This window comes from Echeneis naucrates, chromosome 11 (genome assembly GCF_900963305.1).
Source record: "Echeneis naucrates chromosome 11, fEcheNa1.1, whole genome shotgun sequence".
NCBI lineage: Eukaryota > Metazoa > Chordata > Actinopteri > Carangiformes > Echeneidae > Echeneis > Echeneis naucrates.
The window spans coordinates 1,280,046-1,300,213 of NC_042521.1; the positions used below are offsets into that span (position 1 = coordinate 1,280,046).

The 20,168-nt window shown below is 44.6% G+C and overlaps 3 protein-coding genes and 1 gene segment (V, D, J or C); 3 read left to right on the forward strand and 1 right to left on the reverse strand.

Moving 5' to 3' along the window:
- Positions 1-562, reverse strand: part of LOC115051211 (Ig kappa chain V-III region MOPC 63-like) — a 172,782-nt gene extending 172,220 nt beyond the window's left edge. Inside the window, 2 exon segments of the V gene segment in view lie at positions 112-421; positions 511-562. Coding sequence covers positions 112-421; positions 511-562 — 362 coding nt within the window.
- Positions 563-2,355: 1,793 nt separating this feature from the next.
- On the forward strand, positions 2,356-7,271 carry LOC115051207 (CD209 antigen-like protein C). Its single transcript, XM_029514550.1, has 6 exons — positions 2,356-2,783; positions 3,541-3,654; positions 3,959-4,126; positions 4,623-4,792; positions 5,088-5,203; positions 6,496-7,271. Exons 1-6 carry the CDS (start codon positions 2,678-2,680, stop codon positions 6,668-6,670), a joined length of 849 nt encoding a protein of 282 aa, XP_029370410.1. The 5' UTR covers positions 2,356-2,677; the 3' UTR covers positions 6,671-7,271.
- A 4,581-nt stretch (positions 7,272-11,852) lies between these two features.
- LOC115051206 (guanine nucleotide-binding protein G(I)/G(S)/G(T) subunit beta-3-like) lies at positions 11,853-15,120 on the forward strand. Its single transcript, XM_029514549.1, has 8 exons — positions 11,853-11,921; positions 12,049-12,194; positions 12,557-12,620; positions 12,721-12,877; positions 12,960-13,026; positions 13,510-13,711; positions 13,782-13,998; positions 15,014-15,120. The coding sequence occupies exons 1-8, from the start codon at positions 11,853-11,855 to the stop codon at positions 15,118-15,120; spliced, it is 1,029 nt and encodes a 342-aa protein (XP_029370409.1).
- A 1,540-nt stretch (positions 15,121-16,660) lies between these two features.
- Positions 16,661-19,997, forward strand: LOC115051208 (triosephosphate isomerase). Its single transcript, XM_029514553.1, has 7 exons — positions 16,661-16,830; positions 17,469-17,592; positions 17,769-17,868; positions 18,591-18,708; positions 18,852-18,937; positions 19,162-19,249; positions 19,447-19,997. The coding sequence occupies exons 1-7, from the start codon at positions 16,719-16,721 to the stop codon at positions 19,563-19,565; spliced, it is 747 nt and encodes a 248-aa protein (XP_029370413.1). The 5' UTR covers positions 16,661-16,718; the 3' UTR covers positions 19,566-19,997.
- The last annotated feature ends 171 nt before the right edge of the window (positions 19,998-20,168 follow it).

A 20,168-nucleotide genomic window follows, 5' to 3' on the forward strand; every position in this document is an offset into this window, starting at 1 on the left:
TCAGTGAACTGTATCAGTCTCTGCAGTATCTTCCAGCTGCAGCAGTCAGTTCAGTTTCTGTTCAGTCTGACTGAGGGAGGTTTTTGTACGACGCTTTTTCACTGTGTGAACACCCACTGACTGTTGATGCTGTGATAACTCTGACAGTAATAAACTGCTGCATCTTCAGTCTGGACTCCACTGATGGTCAGAGTGAAGTCAGAGTTTGATCCACTTCCTGTAAAACGTTCTGGAATCCCTGATGCTCGAGTGGAAGCAGCGTAAATAAGGAGTTTAGGTTTTTCTCCATCTCTCTGTTGGTACCAGGCTAAAAGGTTTGAGCTATAAACATTCTGACTGGTCCTACAGGTGATCCTGGCGGAGCCTCCCACAGCAGAGCTCAGTGCTCCAGGCTGAGTCACTGTGACCTGTCCTCTGGACTCTGAGGACACAGAGACAGAAACCTGGTTTTGTGGGCTTCATTTCAGAGGGACGGATGTTCATAGAGGAGTTTGATTCTCTGGACTTTACCTGTGAAGCAGCAGCAGAGGAGAGTCCAGATGAGGACGGAGATCAGAGTCATGTTTTTCATGTGTGTTGTGTTGTGATGAAGGAAAAGCTGTCAGTCCTCCAGTCTTCAACTGTCAGGACTATAAAGTCTCCCAGAGCACTGGAGCATGGTGCTGCTGATGCAAAGTGTCTCTATGGAAATGAGCTGACTGACTCCAACAGGGACTCCTGTGTTACTGACAGTGTTACTGACTGACACACTGTTATGACGGATTGAATAAAAAGCGTTCCTGACTGACTTAATGAAGCTTAAAATCACTCAGCTTTCTGCTTTCCACAGATCTTTCTGAAATTTGAGAAAGTCATATCTTTAATATTTTAACATCATTTTAATCACACTAACCGTTTAAGTGAAGATATTATCCTTCTGTGTTGAGCTGGTTAATGAGGACATGGTCCAATTTGAGGACTTGCTGGTGAGTCTGTGCTCATAAATGAGTGTGTCGTGTTATTGGAGAACATGCAGATGTCCTCGGCTCCTCGTCCTCCTCTGGTCAGATACCTCTGATGGAGCTAATGGGAACTTTTGGTAATTGTGCCAATATTATGTTGTATTAATAGTTGTTTTTTTAATGTAATTCATGAGCTGTTAAGTAATAAACTAAACCAGATGCCTTTCAGGATCAGCTCAACATGATCTGCACTTTGATCAGGCTCAGATAAAGGTCACGTCCCTCGTTTTTCAGTGGCATAAAGCTTTCAGTCCAACAGGTGTAACCGAGCATCATGCTGCAGGTGGAGAAACTGAGAAAAGAGACAGAAAATGATGCTCAGGTTTCAGTTGTGGTGATCGTTGTGTGTCATGGATGAATCCCTTTTGGACATGGCTGAAGTGTCACTGTAGAATAACTTGTTGAACGGTGACATCATTTGGTCCAAATCTGTCATTGCAGATGTCGTGAGCACATCTGTCTTCTTTTTCAGCTTCTGAATTTGACCCGTCTTTACTTAAAACCACTTCAGGTCTCCCAGATGTGTTCAGACTGGTGACTAAAACTGGAAGCATGAAGACATTTTCTTTTTTGTCAGATTTATAAAAACTTGTGAATGAACACAGTTTCCTTTGATAAACCTCTTTATTTGAAGAAATTGTGAATGTGTGTTTAAAAACTCTACATTCACACAATCAGTGTTTCTCAGTCTGGCAGAAAACAACTAACTCACATCTCTGATCCACTTTGTTCACCAACAACACAAACATACATAGAGCTGCATTTCTATTGCGGCCCGACAAGACAAGATGAAACAAGCCTTTTTCATTCAGGCAGTGAAAAGAGGCTGCAGGGGAGAAGCTCACAAACAAAACTCTCCAACACCACTTCCTGTTTGTAAAGGCTACTTCACCCTCTTCAAAAGATATCTCCTCCATGTTTGAAGCGAAAATACGACATCATGAATAATAAAAAGGTCATCAAGTCTAATCATGAATTACGAACAACTCAGTTCATTGAAATACTAACAAGCAGCTGGATATTATAATTAGATCAAATCAATCAGCATTAAATTATGACAATAATTATTTCACCAAACGTTGTTGTTGTCAAACTGATTTGGATTTCTTTTTTATGAGATGGAGCTGAAAACCAGATGCATTATATGATCATGACTTGAGGACAAGTCTTAACAGGAACTTTGACTTGTGTGAACACACAACATTTCTACGACTCACTGACAAGTGTTCCTGTAAATCCCACTAAATGTGTTTGTGTGTGTGTGAATATGTTGTCATCTCACTGTGGTTGTTGTCATTGCTGTTTTTCTCCTTTTGTTTGTTCCCAACAGATTTTGGACACTAAATGTTTGGATAAGAATGTGAAATCTTGTTTGTTGGGGATCAATCTGAATGAAAATCTGTTTGTACCTGGCACCTGATTGGACAACATGTCACTCATAATGTGTTTCCATGATATTACAGTTCTCAAGCTTGATTGCATCAGTTCCAAACTGTCTGGATTAAAATCAAACAGATTTTATTATTATTCATCTCATTATCATTTTGAGGGCTTTTATTTTGAAACCAGGCTGCATCTCCGGGGCGTTGAAACCCGCTGGGGCTGGAGGGGCGGGACCGGGACCTGGACCCGGACCCGGACCGGGGATCCAGACTTCAGACAAACCTCTGGGACAGATGGCGGCCCCCGGCAGCTCCCCGGCCTTCGACGGGATGTACTCCCAGCTGATCGACGATGACGCCGCGGAGGAGGACGTCCGCCGCAGGCCAGGTGTGGGACACGGTAAGGACCGGGACCAGCTGACAGATCCAGCTCTCTGTTCTTCATTCATCCATGAACCAGAACAAATGAATCACATTTAGTTTCCTACAGTTTGAAGGTTTGGTGAAACAAAAGCAGCAAACCTTCACTTAACAGCCACTGATACTATTGAAAATGTTGTCTTCACACCAAATAAAGTCAACTATGACTTAATTTGGTGTGTTTAAAGTTTAAAGTCACTCAACTTTAATGACATTTTCCAACAGAGTACAGAATGCAGTTCTGACTTCACCTGTTTTCTTTGGACTAAAGATTTGGTGCCATTCAAATAAAGCTGATGTGACTGAGTCCATTCGTTGCTGAAACTCCCCTAAAAATCCTGATAAAAATTAAAACAATAAGAATAAATCCTGAACTTTTGAGGGAATTAAAGTGGGCGTCTCTGCTTCGTCCGATAATCCCACAACCCAGTAGCTGGTTTGACTTACAAGTCTGAACAGAGCAGAGTGAATTCATCATTTCTGTTCAATGTTTCGTGCTGAGCTGTATTTTTGATGTCGGTGATTCCTGGAAAAGTGTGTTTTAGTAGAAAATATTCTGTTACACACATTTAAAAAGATGATGATTGTTTCATTTTAAAAACGGTTGGTGATTGATTTTTTTTGTTTGTTTTAATCTGTTTGTGTCCTTTTAATATTTCTGGTTCTGTGAAGTCATTGCTGGTGTAACTTGGTTTATTTGTTTAATGGACAGTCTTCTCTCCCTTCATCACCTCCAGTCCAGCCGGTCTCTCCGGTCGGATTGACCTCCAGGCCGTACCGCCTCGCCACCATCTGCCTGGCAGCGCTGTGCGCCATCTTACTGATCTCCATCATCGCCGTCTCTGCACACTGTGAGCGCACAACTGTGTTTTAAAACTGGTGTCAGAAGTCAATAACATGTTTTTTTGTGTCTTAAAAAAAATCTGCCAAATGAAGAAAAGAGGTCAGAAAAGAGGATCCAGTGGTTTGAGTCTTGCAACACAAGATTTAGGAATGTTAGGTAACAGAGTGAGTGTTCTTCATGTTTAGTTCAAAAAGGCCTGCTTCAGCAAAATGTCTGTTCATAGTATTCAGTTAAAATCATAGATTTGTTGTTTCTCCTCTGACTTCATGCTAATTGTTCGGTCCTTCCTGAATAATCCATTTGCTCCACAGATAAAAACAAACCTCAGGGCAGCAGCGAAGTGGCTCCTGAGATACAGAAAATGACTCAGGATGGAAACGTGTCGTCTTTGGCCGCTACCATCAAAAAACTGCAGGAGGAGAAAAACCAGCTGCAGAAAGAAAACGCCAAGCTGCTGGCCAGACTGGCCGCCACTAAAGGTACACAACTTCAGATCAGCTCTTCACGCACAGTTCTGCTGCCGCTGTGGGAGATTAAACTGATATTCTGAACCACTTAACTGTGGCCAGATTATGAACCAGATGAAGCAGGTGACAAACCTCCACACGCCCAGGTGGACATCATTCACTTATTCATCAGTCGGAAAAATGTGCACGAAACTGGGTTATTTCCTACCATGCCAAATAATTCACTCAGGCCACTGGTTTATTCCACCTCAACGTTCAGAGTTCATCCAGCTGTTCTTTTTATGATGAGCGGAGTGGTTTCTTTATGAAGAGCTTTGTTTTGTCAGACATGCACATGAAATCCAGAAGGTGGTGAAGCTGTTGAGTTTAATCAGGCACGAACCATCAAATGACTGAATGGCTGATCCGTATAATTCAAGTTGTTCTGTCCTGGTTGGTTTCTGGATGCCTGAAGAATAACAGAGCATCATAACATGCGTTATATTTCCACATGTTCACCTGTCTTCAGCTCCTGAGGTGGTCAAAACGTCGCCCCCTGTGGTTTGCCCCAAGGATTGGCATTTCTTTAACAACAGCTGTTACCTGATCTCCAGAGGCAGCAGGGATTGGCAGGAGAGCCAGTCCTACTGCCGGAGCAAAGGAGCTCACCTGGCCATCATCCACACAGCCGAGGAGCAGGTATGTCCTCAGGACTGCACGGCCGCCGTCCGGCCCTGAATTTTAAAATGGAGACGTTCCGTCGTTTCAGCTGATGTTAACCGATATTTACTTCTCAGTCCAGAAGAAACATGAAGCGTTTTGTTTCTGTTTGTGAACCTTTCAGGCCCTTTTGATGAGAAGATGAAATGAAAGGCTTAGTGTTGGTTGTTAGTTGTCCCCTCTGTTCTGAAGTATCCGTACTGTGTCACCGAAGAGGATGTTGGCACAGTTATTGATGAATGTGTTCTACTTTATTTTGGGTGTTTCCTCTCAGACGTTCCTGTGGGACCTTCTTCCCAGAGGCCATTGGAATTCCTTCTGGTTCGGGATCACGGACGCACAAACAGAGGATCAGTGGAAATGGGTGGATGGAACGCCGCTGGTTGGAGGGTAGGTTCAAAAGTGCCATTTGATTTGAAGCCTCCAAAGAAACAAAAGAAGAGACTGCAGTCAGTCAAACTCTGTAAAGAGTTCTAATGTTGGATCAAAACCACGTCAGACCTGAAATGTTCTGTTGAAACATATCACGGTGAAATTAGTTCATTTTTGCTCAAACTGGATCCAGTTTGTCTGGTAAACACAGACTGACTGACCAGTGGACTTTACCATCTGTTTTACATCTGCTGACCTTCCACATGCCTGCAGCTTTAGCTTTGGGCTTGCAGATGTTTGCTGGCCTGGTTGGGGAATGGGAAGGCAGATGAACTATTTTCAGAGTTGATCCAGCACTTCCTCTTTGACTGGAACATCATCCTTCGTCTGTAAAAGATCTTCTAAGGGCAGAAATCAGTACAGGAACTGAAGTTTGTGAGTCCAGACTCAGCTCTCTCAGCAGCCTTCATTATATAGCATCAAGATTTAAATTCCTCGAATGGAGCTTGACTTAGTTTGTGAGCGCAGGCTTGCAGAAGCGGTCTCAGCTCTCCTTTGTGTAAATATTAGCACGTTAAGAGTCCAAAGTGAGATGGTGACCATATCGGCAAACATCAGCGGTGAGGCGTGGATCTGAGCTAAAAAGTTTTTTTTTTTTTTTTTGTTTCACCTTCTGAAGAAAAAAAAAGAGTTCAGAGCTGCTGAGGAGTTAAAGTTCAGGTTCCAGTTGTGTGGTAACAGCTGGAGGGGAGCCAGCGCTGCAAGCTGACCTCTGACCTTTGATGAAAAACAAATGCATCAAAGTGCAAACAAGGAACAGTGGGCGGAACAATTGTGTTTGAGTTGCATAAGATCATCTTGCCATCATCTCCTCGTTTGTTTTTGGATCGGCTCGATATTTTAACTTTTTTTGTTGCAGATTTCTTCACCTCTGCCTGAGTTGAGTCGGCTTTGTTTACCTTCCTTTCCAGCAAACATGGTCGTCCCTTTGAAGAAGACCTGGACACACAACGCAAAAAATTGCACAGGCCACACAACTTCCTGTCAACTGCCAACTCAATACATTTTCCTGTACCCTTCCGATTTTCTCTTCCTCATTTTAAAAGCATTTGTTGATGATGAACATTTTCTTTTTCCTCTGTTTCCCTGTTTAGATATTTTTTGTCCTCGTGTTTCTGACTCTGTGTCCCAACATTCCATTTTGATATTTAACTTTTGTTGACTTTCACACAGACACTCCAATAGTGAAATCTTTAAATCTTAAAATTTTTCTGATGTATTGAAACTGAATTCTGGTTCTCAACTTTTAGTTTCTGGGAAGTCGGTGAGCCCAACAACCACATCAACGAGGACTGCGGCTACATCGTGAAAACGAATGTTTTGGAGCGAGTGGCGATCAGGAGCTGGTACGACGCCCCCTGCTCCATGGACCTGCCCTACATCTGTGAGAAAGAAATGGGCGCCAGCACTGCCGTGCCGCAGTGAGAACGCAGCGTCCCTCTGACTGTTTGATGGAAAGCAGGAAGTTCACAGAGCGGTTGTTGTTTTTGTTTTTTTTTTTTAGGTTTTGACAGCCTGATTCACGTATCTGCTGCTTTAAAAATGTTATATCTTTGTCCAGCTCTTCTTGGTGGAGGGGTTTGGAGATGTGAGCAGAATTAAAGTTAAAACACTTTCCAGTGTTTTAAGTGCTGATATCAACGAGCATGTTGATGTGATTAAATGAAAATTTTGCAGATTTCAGGGCCTGATTTATAATCAAAGACCACAGGGAGGTCTACAGTACGTCCAGACAGTATGGACCTTTAAATTAAAGGCAAGAAAAACTTCCACATTGAATCTGATGTACTATTTTAATTAATATGATGTATTCATGTACTGCTTTCAATCAAATGTCATCTTTTTTCCTCTGGAAATTCCAATTATGAATTATTTTCGGAAAGCTGACTTTGTGCAGTGTGACTTTTTTACAATAAACCTAGTTCATTTGAAGTGCTTGATGGATTTAAGCATCTTTCAGCTCAGTGGTGTCAGACAGACAGCGATGGAGCGGTGGAGGCCAAAACAGAGCTCAAAGAGAGCGAGAGCTTCATACAAACATCAGAAAATTAGCAAGATGTAATAAATTCTGAAACCATTTAACATCATGTGATGCTTCATTATCTACGTTTCCTCTGTGTTGTTGTTGTGGGGTTGTCATTGGCCAGCAGATGGCACTGCTGACTATCTTCACTGTCTACAGGTCACTGGCAAACACAACAAACGGCCGCTGTTCACATGAGAAAGTGTAAAAAATGGAGCTTCCAAAATGTGGAATATTCATTCTCTGACACACATTTAGATGTAATACTTAAGTGTTTCGGGAAAAAAATATAGAAAGTCTGGGTGTTTGTTGAAAGTCAGTCACAACCAACAATCTGACTTTAACTTTCTTGTTGAAATTTCATCTTTTCGATCTTTTGGCTTGCTCCAACCAACCGGCTCTCCGTCCGGTCTTTTTGTCATCTCACTCACTTCCTGTCTCCCTGAATGAAGGAACCAAAGGTGGAGGTCTGCTGGTCTCCTTCCTGAGCTCCTTACTGCAGGGAGTCATCAGGAAGGCAGCCAGCCCTCTTCTGTCACAGGTCATTAGCCCGGATTAGAGATTACCAAACTCTGTGATGTCGTCCCATCGACAACTCAAGCAATGAGTCGGTGAGGTGGAAAGAGGGATTCAAGTTTCCACTTTTAGGAAACAAACCAGACACAAATTATGAGCAGAAAAATAGTCACATATCAACAAGTGTTGCTTCAGTAACTGGCCGACATGTTTTCTTTATCATTCCAAAAGAAACGTTTCTTTTTGTTTTTCTTCTTTCTCTTTTATTTTTAAAGATGTTTTCATAAATTACATTTAGAAGTAACGATTTGTTTTATAAATATTGGCAGCTGCTGAATCAAAAGGTTGGTAAGTTTACTTTATTCAGAAAATATGGCCGCAGTGTTTTGTCCTGCACTTCGCAGATGGCAGGTTGAATAAATATATCGGATATGACGAGTCTGCTGAGCATCCCTTAACTAAGAGAGTATTATTATATTTTATATATGAAGCTCATGATGGGGACCAGGATCTGTTGGTGTTTCTTACATATTTACCTTTTTCATAAATTTCTATCTTTATATTTATTGTGGGATGTTTTGTCGTAGTGATGATGGCAGTACTTCCACATATTCACATCAGCAGTTTGAAGGATCTGAATCACAGAAACCTTTAGATAAAAAGTCCTTTTAATAATTATCAACTTTTATTGTCAAATAAATATTGTCTCTTTCTTGCTTGGTGAGAATTGACTTCATAAGCTTCATAATTCAAACAGTAAATTAAAGTTGTGCAGGAGGGTGTCAGACAGGAAATAGGGTTCAACGTGGAGGCCTGTAGGCTTTAAAAACCTGCGTCAGGTCAGACGGCGGCGTGACACTGATGCTGAAGTATGATGTCATCAGCCCAGAGCCAAAAACTCAGTCTGAGAAGAGGCTTAGTGCGAAGAGGCGTCAAACATCAGCGCAGGAAGGGGAAAGAGGATGAGCTCACATCAGCTCCTTTTACTTCCACAGTTTGATATGTTTTAATGTGGAATTAATTTTTTGTCGCAGATTCGTAGAGTCTGAGTCTGACTGAGGCTCAAAAATCTGTGACAATCTTCTGAGAAATGGATTTCTAGGAATTTTAAATAAAGTGATGGAGGTCTCTCTTCTCTACTCACACAACTAATGAAGTCATTTTAAAAACAGCTGGTCCCTGTTTTTGAACTGACTCTAACAGTAAGCAGCTCTGACAACTTCTCCATCCAGCAGGAGGAGAAAATGAACAAAGACAAGCTTCACACAGCAAACACACGTTTAGAACAAGAGAAAGGTTGAAGCATCGATTTTTTAACAGTGACTGAAACCTGCAGCATCAGAAAGCCTCAGCAAGAAAACAACTTTACTTTTTCTTTACTCTGGGAAATGTGGACAAAAATAACTCTAATCAACGTCACATTATGGAGTCCCCCACCTTTGATTCTTTTTGTCAGTTTTTAAAAGAACAGCTCACTTCATTCATTTAGACTTTCTGTGTTTGACTCTTGATCCACTTTTCCTTCCTGCCTTCACTATGTGTCAGGTGTGACGCACGTTTAGCTTGACCTGCTCTAATTCCTTAACGAGATTGGCCGTCCCCGGATATCCCATTAGCCCCTGATTAACTGGGCTCAGCTCATTAGCTCTGACAAACCAATTCACCCTGTCAACCTGGCCCCAGACTCCACCATCATCCTGCATTTTCATGAAAAAACATGCCAGAAAGTGGAGACGCAATGTCTCCTTGGCGTGACGCGAATCCTGGAAAGCACACCAGAAATTCAAAACATTTATGAATCAGGCCTGTCATTAATTTATCACACCATAAAATAAAGACTTGGTCCTTCATATTTCATCCTTCCTGATTTCTTTTTCCTTCTTCTCGTGCAGCAGGTTTAGTTTCTCTGCTCATCAGCTCACATTTCATCTCCACCTGTTCCCTTTCTCCTGTCGTCTTCTTCTCTCATTACTTCACCTGCTCCTTGTCTTTTGACCTCATAACCTGATTTTCCACCAATTGGTTTACCGACCGTGCTCCTGCTCCCTGTCTCTCTCTCTCTCTCTCTCCTTTCCTCTCTATTTCCATCTTTGAGCTTTATCCCTTCATCCCTTATCTCCTTCATCCGCTCCAATCCTCATCTGTTCTTCACTGTGGAGGAAGGGACAGAGAAAGAGAGAGTTTTTCAAAAGTAAGCTGGTAGCAGTCTGCCGTGGAGAGAGCGTCGGAGGAGCCAGAGAGTTGGTCGGTAGTCCCGGGACTGTGGGATCTAAAAACACTCAGAGGGGAAACAAAGAGCCGAAGGCTTCTGTGACCGGGAGCTGCACAGCTACAAGAAGAAGAAGAAGAACAGAAGGGCCCACGCTGAGTGAGGAAAAAGGTGAGTTTCTGCTTTTACGCCTCTGTAGCTGCAGACAGGAAAGCGTTTAAAAACAGCTCCTGGACTTTTGCTTCATGGTTCAACACAAGGACTCTAACGGGAATCTTCTGCACATGCCTGCCTCCTGCTGTACAGAGCGTTTGCATTTTTTTCCCTTCACCTCTGACCTTTGTGTTTTAGAAAAATACAGCTGCTATCTTTCTTGCAAAAAGGCTGCTTGACTCAAACACCATCACCCCCCCACAGTATTTTTCTACAAGATCTCAAAGTCTTGATCTCTTGCAGTGAACAGAATAATGTATCAGTCCAGTGTAAGATCTCCTTCTCTGTAACGATTCCTTAAATCCTTTGGATTGTGGGGAAGCTGCCAAAGAGGATTGGTGCCTCAGGTGTAGCTGATCTGTCACATAAGGCCAGACCTCAGCCATCTCACTTCGGCTGCACGTCTCCTTCGTTGTGTCTCTTTCTGCAGGACAAGCTTGTTCTTGATCCTTTTTTCAGCTCTCAGAAATAAACACAAACATTTCCAGAGACGTGCATGTTGGCTCTGCTGACTGAGTCTGCCTCTGGGCATATCAGGCTCAGTTCTCCTGGATAAGATTTTCTGCAGGTCAGATTTGTTGATCCAGCAGAAACCAGAGCTTGTGTCTGAGTTTTGTTGCTATCTGGCGGAGCTGAAGAGAAGGAGCTGCCTGACGTTTGGACAATAACAGCCCTTCCTCCCTGTCGCTCTGATCCTGAGGTAAATAGCAGGCAGTAATCGGATGACAGGAGATTTGAGCAGTATAACTTCCCTTAAGATCTCCTGCTGGGATTTTAAGCCCTGTAGCCTCCGGTATCCTCCACCCTCCATTCCACTTCCTGTCACTTCCTGAACCTTCACCTCTGCTGCTGGATGGATGTGATGTGATCAAATAAATAATCAAATGACCTTCACATGATGTTTGCTCATCGCAGATCGTTTTGTTTTACCCAAAATCTGTGATGTTTCGTCGTAGACTTCCTGTCGCAGATCACAGCAAAACGGAAGACACAGTTTAAACCGAGCAAAGAGCCTTTAAAGTCGAAGTGGTTGAAGCTCTGCGTGACATTTCTTTGAGTTGCGCTGATCAGAACTGAACAAAGAATGAGTGCTAGATTGGTCCGACATCAGGATCCTATTACTGAGTATTAGGCAGCTACTGCGCTGCAGCACGCAGCCTTTTGGGAGTCCATTATTCTGTCAAAATAAAAGAGCCACACAGATTCAAAGCACGATGGACCTTCACTGTTTGTTGTTGCTTAACCATTATCCCTCTGATTTGAATTTAATCTGGAATATTACAGATATATAGTTTTACCAATGTGAAGGACGCAAATTCATCAGAATTCAACATGGAAACAAACCATGTTGCATCCAGAGACTCCACTTCCTTCCTCCTCTCCTTCCAGCCTTCCTTTTCCTTCTAGCCTTCCTTCCTCTTCGCTCCCTCTCATCATACCTGGATTATTCCTGGTATTTGTCTAATCTTTGCTGGTCAGGTGATCCAGATCAGGAATCAGGGTCATCAGGGTCATCAGGGTGGGAGGAAACACTCTGATCTCCAGACTGGAGTTCGGCAGCTCACGTTTCTCCCTTTTCTCCTGTTTTCTGTTGCAGAGTGACCGTTTCCGTTTTCTGTCGGTAACATCCCCTAGCAACTGTCGCCATGGCAGCTGAGAAAGCTGAAATGGATGCTCTGAAAAAGGAGTGCGATGCCCTCCGCACACAGATTGAGGTGAGATGAATGTTTTATCCCACTGAATGCAGTCAAATAAACCATAAGTTTACACATTAGTTCAGTTGGAAAGGTTTCTGTTGTGGAGGTGAACTGTGCCCCCTCTCTCTGCCCCCCTCCCCACCAGGCGGCCCGTAAGGCTGTGAATGACAGCAGCATGTCTGCAGCCTCAGGGGGGGCCACCGCGGTAGGCCGAGTCCAGCTGAAGCTCAGGAAGACGCTCAAGGGTCACCTGGCCAAAATCTACGCCATGCATTGGTCGGCCGACTCCAGGTGAGAAGCCCCGCCCCCATCACCCCTAAGTCATACCTACCTGCGTTGCCATGGTTACTAGGAAACGGTGAACAGAAGACTCCTGAAACATCATACATCATCACTGACAGTGCCGTGCCTGCCCTCGTCGCCACGGCCACCATAATGGCCTATAATCCGTTGTCAAGGTTACAGTGTTAAAACTGAACAGCCGCTTTCACACGAGGATGGGAATCGAACACGGCTCTCCTGTGTCACACTCCTGTGATTTGATGAGCTGACCTTTCACATATTTGCTGCACTGACTGACGTCTGTGATTAAAACGTTGTTGCTGAAAATAAAATAAAATAAAAAAACTTCTTTCTTCATTCTCCTCTTTCAGGCAAATGGTCAGTGCGTCTCAGGATGGGAAGCTGCTGGTGTGGGACACCTTCACGGGAAACAAGGTGGGATGGCCACACGCAGATAAAGCTTTTCAGGTGCAGTCCCCCCAGTCGCTGAAGCAGACGAGCTCTTGAACTCCACCTTTTTTTTTTGACCCCACAGTTGGTCGCCGTCCCGTTGAAGTCAGCCTGGGTGATGAGCGTGGCCTTCGCCCCCTCCGGTAACCTGGTGGCCAGCGGCGGTCTGGACAACATCTGCACAGTCTACAACATCAAGGCCGCCAGCCCCAAAACCCTGAGGGAGCTGGACGCACACACAGGTGAGGAGGAGGAGGAGGAGGAGGAGGAGGAGGAGGAGGAGGAGGAGGATGGGCGGTCACTAAATGTCTCCCTCCTCTCCAGGTTACCTGTCCTGCTGCCGTTTCCTTAGCGACACTGAGATCCTGACGGCGTCCGGTGACACCACCTGGTGAGTTTACATAAGAACTAACGAACTACGTACCTTAATAATTTAAATCAAACGTTTTGAGAACGAAGAACTGATAGATCTGTCTGGATATCTGTGTCACATCATTCCTGCTTTAAGTGCTTTTTGGTTGTTTTTTAAATCAAAGATTGGCACATCAAGTCTAAATTATAGAGGCTGATCTTTTTATAAAATATGTAACAAATAACAGACAGACATTAAAAAGTGATCCAATATGTTTAACTGCTTTGGAAGAATAACACGTAATAATATCTGTATCAAAATACATATAATAATGAGAATAACATAAACTGGTGACAAATGTTGATGTCTTCATTTTTGTTGTTTCCCTTTAAGAATAAAGTTCAGATGGAGGCAGATTTCTTTTTATCTTCAACAATTATTGAAGCAGATGAATTACAAACTCACTAAAAACTAGAATCTATAGAGTTAGAGATCCTCTAAAACCACCTGCCCCCCTCCCAGCTGCCTGTGGGACCTGGAGACCGGGAAGCAGAAGGTGATCTTCACCAACCACATCGGGGACTGCATGTCTCTGGCTCTGTCCTCCGACATGAACACCTTCATCTCCGGAGCCTGCGACTCTCTGGCCAAGCTGTGGGACGTGAGGGAGGGGGCCTGCAAACAGACCTTCAGCGGACACACCAGCGACATCAACGCCATCTCTGTGAGCTGCTCACACTGAAAACAGCTGGTTCAGTTGGTTCAGGTGTCTTCATCCCTCTCCTCCTCCTCAGTTCTTCCCCAGCGGAAACGCCGTCATCACAGGCTCAGACGACTGTACCTGCAAGATGTACGACCTGCGCGCCGACCAGGAGGTGATCGGCTACCAGGACACCAACCTAAACGCCGGCGTCACGTCTTTGGCGCTCTCCAGCTCAGGCCGCCTCATCTTCGCCGGCTACGACGACTTCAACTGCCACATCTGGGACTCACTGAAGGGGGAGAAAGTCGGTGAGTAACAGCTGGAGGAAAGAAATGAGGTCCATTTTAATAAAAATGATTAGAATGAGAGAAAATTAGACCCACCCCCCAAAAACACCCTGAACGGAAACAGCTATTGATGAAATAATTCAGTTATTCACATTTAAATAGCAGCAAGTCCTGAAGATTAAAGATCCTCTCCTCTCCTGTCTCCTCTCCTGTCTCCTTTCCTGTCTCCTCTCCTGTCTCCTTTCCTGTCTCCTGTCTCCTCTCCTGATTCCTCTCCTGTCTCCTCTCCTGTCTCCTCTCCTGATTCCTCTCCTGTCTCCTCTCCTGTCTCCTCTCCTGTCTCCTCTCCTGTCTCCTCTCCTGTCTCCTTTCCTGTCTCCTCTCCTGTCTCCTTTCCTGTCTCCTCTCCTGTCTCCTTTCCTGATTCCTCTCCTGTCTCCTCTCCTGTCTCCTCTCCTGTCTCCTCTCCTGTCTCCTTTCCTGTCTCCTCTCCTGTCTCCTTTCCTGATTCCTCTCCTGTCTCCTCTCCTGTCTCCTCTCCTGATTCCTCTCCTGTCTCCTCTCCTGATTCCTCTCCTGTCTCCTCTCCTGATTCCTCTCCTGTCTCCTCTCCTGATTCCTCTCCTGTCTCCTTTCCTGATTCCTCTCCTGATTCCTCTCCTGTCTCCTCTCCTGATTCCTCTCCTGTCTCCTCTCCTGATTCCTCTCCTGTCTCCTCTCCTGTCTCCTCTCCTGTCTCCTCTCCTGTCTCCTCTCCTGATTCCTCTCCTGTCTCCTCTCCTGATTCCTCTCCTGTCTCCTCTCCTGATTCCTCTCCTGTCTCCTCTCCTGTCTCCTTTCCTGTCTCCTTTCCTGTCTCCTTTCCTGTCTCCTCTCCTGTCTCCTCTCCTGTCTCCTCTCCTGTCTCCTCTCCTGTCTCCTCTCCTGTCTCCCCTCCTGATTCCTCTCCTGTCTCCTCTCCTGTCTCCTCTCCTGTCTCCTCTCTTGTCTCCTTTCCTGTCTCCTGTCTCCTCTCCTGTCCCCCCTCATCCTCCAGGTGTGCTGTCTGGCCATGACAACAGGGTGAGCTGCACCGGTGTCCCTGCGGACGGTATGGGCGTCTGCACAGGATCTTGGGACAGTTTCCTCAAACTCTGGAACTGAAGCGTCCCTGAAGAGGAGACCACCAGGAGAGGAAGAGGAGGAAGAAGAGAAAAGGGGGAGGAAAAGGGTGAAGACAGGAGAGGGAGGGTGTGCTCGGAGGAGACATTTTGTTCAGACCTTCCTCCCCTCTTCGCTTCCTCTCCTCCTCTTCCTCATTCATGTATGCAAACTATGAGACGGCAGTGAATGAGTCAGGTTGTGTAAACGGCATCGGGTGAACAGTGAGCGATGCCTCCTGCTAACGTATAACAGAGTTTTATTATGATGACACACCGGCTGCAAAAAATAAAGCATTGAAAAAATAGCAACTAACTCAAAATGAATACTGAGCAGAAATTAAGCTCTTACTGAGAATGTCAATTAAACACAAATAGATTTTTGACAATAAAAAAAAAAAAGAACACATGAATATTGAAAATAAGACTTTAGCATTACAGATTTATTTTTATTGTAAAAGAGCCCAGGACATGTTTAGATAAAAGATATGTAAATTTATTTGTATTTTATAGATTTACACAATAGTTTCTTTCTTTTTCGAAGCTGCACATATGCAGAGTACATGTGTAGAGTAGGACGGCCATCTTGGATCTCTAACATGGCTGCCGCTGCTCTCTGTCACCGGTGATGGTCAAAGGTCAAAGGTCGGGCAGCAGACCTGTGAGGACACTCTGTAAACACTGTAAACTTTATTTCACTCCCCTGGTTCAGCTGCATTTTGTAGATGTTTTACACTTGTGCAGTTTCTCTGTAAAAAGACAACATGTTTGTTGAAAATCTTTATAATAAAGATAGAATTATGCATTAACATCATGTCAGAGTCTGAGTGTGACTTTTGTTGTTGTAACCATGGTGACGAGCCAGTCTGGATGTTTAATATTGTTACCATGACAACGAAGATCACGAAGGATGCCACCAACTTTTTCTAAACTTAACCGAGGCATGAGTAGCATTGCTGTTACCATGGCAACAAAGGCAGGCACGTCATTGTCAGCACAGTGTGCATGTTAATTGTTGTAACCATGACAACAAATACTGTTACATGTCCCAGATGGACTTGCCCATCCCAAGCCGGGGCTTCTACGATGGTAACCACGACAACAAAGCTGTAAAGTTGTCGCTTCATGTGAAAATCTACTCATATCTAAGATAAATAATAACAATATCAATATGAGTGAACAGCCATCGTGCTCGGACAGGAAGTAGGCTGCATGTACAAAATAAAGGATTTTTCAGGACCGTGTCCCTTCAGAATAAAATTCAATCCATTATCACTTCCTGCCAAAAAGGAAAAGAAATATTACATATATGTTAAAAATAGAAAATACAAAATAAACAACATCAGACTGTGAGACTCCGAATTTAAAAATCCTTTAAGTTAAAATATGGACTATTTATATTTATTATATCTGGTTGAATGACTCGCAGAGGGCGTCGTGTGACCGGCAGGGGGCGGTATTTCACCTCAGACTGCCGGAACAAGAAGAAGACAAGTGTCTCCCGGTGGCCGGTGTTGTAATTTCCGACAGTCCCTGAAGGACACACGAGCACCGGACTCTCCCTGCAGCAGCTCGTCCAGAACCGTCTGTCCTGTCCGGGTCATGGCCGCCAGGAGCTTCTTCGTGGGGGGGAACTGGAAGATGAACGGGACCAAGGAGAGTCTGGGAGACCTGATCACCGGCCTGAACACCGCCAGCCTGCACGACCAGACGGGTGAGTCCGGGCCCGGACCGGGACCGGGACCGGGGCTCTGAGGATGGGCGGATAAACACATGTGATAGATGGAGGATGATTCAGACTTTTTTGGTGATCAGATGACTCTGAGACAGTGAGAGTCACGTGATCAGGATGAGTTGCATAAAAGGCTTCTGACGTCACGGACCTGTGTTTTTAATTATTTATTTATTTTTTACATTTTTTTTATAATCGATGTCAGAAAATGTCTCCTACTTTTTTATTTACAAAAATAAGATTGGTGGCTCCTGCAGGTTTTTCTGTTTAATTTCCCACCAAACTGTAATTCACCGAAGCTATAAATGACAGTGAATGCCCTTTTACAGCTACAGACAACATGGGCTTTTGTTTGTTTTGAGAAAAGATGGAAACTGTCACATCCATTTTAAATGAAGCTCTGTGTAGTTCAGGTCCAGTTTTTTTATATTTTGGTGTAAATGAAACAATAAATACAAAAAATGATCAAGCAGGTGTGAACCCACAGAGCGGCCATTTTGAAACCCCCAGTCAGTCAGACCATTTTGGTTTTTTGAAATCTTCTTTATAAAACATTTGAATGTTTGTGTGAGGCTCAGTCGCTTTAGGAACCGGCAGCAACAGCTTTGTCTGTTTTTCAGAGGTGGTCTGCGCGGCTCCCTCCATCTATCTGGACTTCGCTCGGTCTAATCTGGATCCAAAGATTGGCGTCGCAGCCCAGAACTGCTATAAAGTGGCCAAGGGAGCGTTTACAGGGGAGATCAGGTGACTGCCCCCTTTATTTATGATCCAGTTTAATCTGCTGGACCTCATTTTAAATGTCATTTTTTTATCATCAGCTTTGTATTAAAATGTTAACATAAGTGACGAGTTTATGGCCATTGAACCTAAAATATCTGAAACACGAGCTGGAGCTGGCTGACCCGTGTCTCTGCCTGCAGCCCGGCCATGATAAAGGACTGTGGGGCGGACTGGGTCGTCCTGGGACACTCGGAGCGCCGCCACGTGTTCGGGGAAAGTGACGAGCTGATTGGACAGAAGGTGAGAGGAGGCAGCCCAAAGATGAAAAACAGTCCCACGAGCTGGGAAAGGTGGGAAAGGGGTTCCAGTTTAAACGACCGGAGGTTCAGTCTCTTCAGGTTTTCCATTTTTTCATTTTGTGTTCACGGATCTGAACTAAACGTCTCCAGTCAGTCTCCTCTCCATGATATTGAGATCCAGATCACCTCTTCACCCCTCAGTGCCGCCGAGGACAGAAACGTTTGGTGTCATGTTTGTCGTGTTTGTGCAACCATCTGTGACTCCACCCAGTTCCCGGCCCGGCTCCCCCAGCCCGCCTCTCCCGGTCCGGCTCTCCCGGTCCGGCTCTCCCGGTCCGGCTCTCCCGGTCCGGCTCCCCTGGTCCGGCTCTCCTGGTCCAGCTCTCCCAGTCCGGCTCCCCTGGCCCGGCTCTCCTGGTCCTCCTCCAAGTTTCCTCCAAGAATCTGGTCCAGAACCAGGATTGTCAGAGTCCATCTGAGACAGATCAGATCTACATCAACCTGTCACCAAGAGACTGGACTGAACTTAGACTGTAGAAATATAAAAGGTCACATTTTTAGTTTCGTTATCACAGTTGATCTGGTTTTTAATGTGAAGCCAATATTGGCGGTTTGTTTACGTCAGAGTTTAATCTCCTGAAACTTTCATTTGATTGTCGTTGGGATGGAAATCTTCCCGTGGTGATGTCACTCAGGTGTTCAGGTCCTTCTGTCTGTTCTCAGGTGGCTCACGCTCTGGAGAGCGGTCTGGGCGTCATCGCCTGCATCGGCGAGAAGCTGGAGGAGCGGGAGGCCGGCAGCACCGAAGAAGTCGTCTACGCTCAGACGCAGGTCATTGCAGGTAAGCTTCACAGCAAAACATGTTTGTTGTGCATCCATTCGTTTACATTTAAAGAGCTTTAGAGGAGGATTTTTCTGCTGGACCGTTTCCGGCCGTTTCTTTGCGGGCTGAGGTCTTTCATCGTCAGATGGTTGTGTTTTTAGAGAATGTGACGGACTGGGGGAAGGTGGTGCTGGCGTACGAACCCGTTTGGGCCATCGGCACCGGAAAGACCGCAACACCTGAGCAGGTAACGTTGAGCTCTTCATGTCAATCCGGATTTTTATGTTTGTTTAGGTTGACATTTAGAGTTATGTTTAGAATCATATTTATGATTTTCTGTTTGTTTTTGTTCAGAGTTACGGTTGCATGAGTGTTTCCAATGAGAATATTTATGTGTTAGTTTGTGTGCAGAATTATATTAGTGTCCAGAGGAAGTTACATACTACAAGTCAACGTAATGTGTGTGTTCAGGCTCAGGAGGTCCATGAGAAGCTGAGGGCGTGGCTTCGAGCCAACGTCTCTGATGACGTGGCCGACACCGTACGCATCATCTATGGAGGTCAGTGTGCTTTGGTTTGTGTGAACGTCCATCGTTGGGAAGGAGGTCGATGCTCACAGGCGTCATTTTTCAAGGGCGGAGCTTCAGTTTGAGATGAACTAGTATATGTTCTTCCGCCAATCAGATGCTGAGCTCAGGCAGTTTGCAGCCTTTGTCTAACTGAAGGGATTTTTCTGTGATCATCCTTTCCCCTCCAGGCTCAGTGACCGGAGCCAACTGCAGGGAATTGGCGTCTCAAGGCGACGTGGACGGGTTCCTGGTGGGCGGAGCTTCTCTGAAACCGGAGTTTATCGACATCATTAACGCACGTGCATAACGGAAATGGGAACAATCAGAACCTCTCTACCCTTTAGCTCCTCATGTCGCCTCGTCTCACTAAACACTGGTTTCCATCACTTTTGGCTTGTCGCACAATTGAAACACAATTCTAATAGTTTTCCCTTTTTACCATTCACTGTTAATTTATTAGATAAATTCAGATATTACAAGGACCATTCCGCTCAAGATGTTTAGTGTGTTTGCCAACATGTTGACAACAATGTTGTGATGTTGTGTTACTGATGGATTGTGTCTCACCTCACTGCACTAACACTTAATCTGATCAGAAAGCACTAAAATATGATTTTATGTGTATAGACAGTTTATCTTTCTGCTGGGAAGAGTCAGAGAGTTTTATTGTGAAGTCCTCACAAGAGGAACTGCTGCTGTTTGTTTAACACATCAGGACATCTGAACAGTGAAGTCCACAAATAAATCTGATGAGGAAAATGTCTGATTCTGTCTTTTATTTCTCTGCTCACTCACTTTTTAGTGTCTACCTTCAGACCATATGGACCTTTAATAAGAATCTGTCAATAGAAATACCAGATCGTTGTAGAAAGTTTCTGAGCGACAAATCCAGACACACACAAAAAAAGAC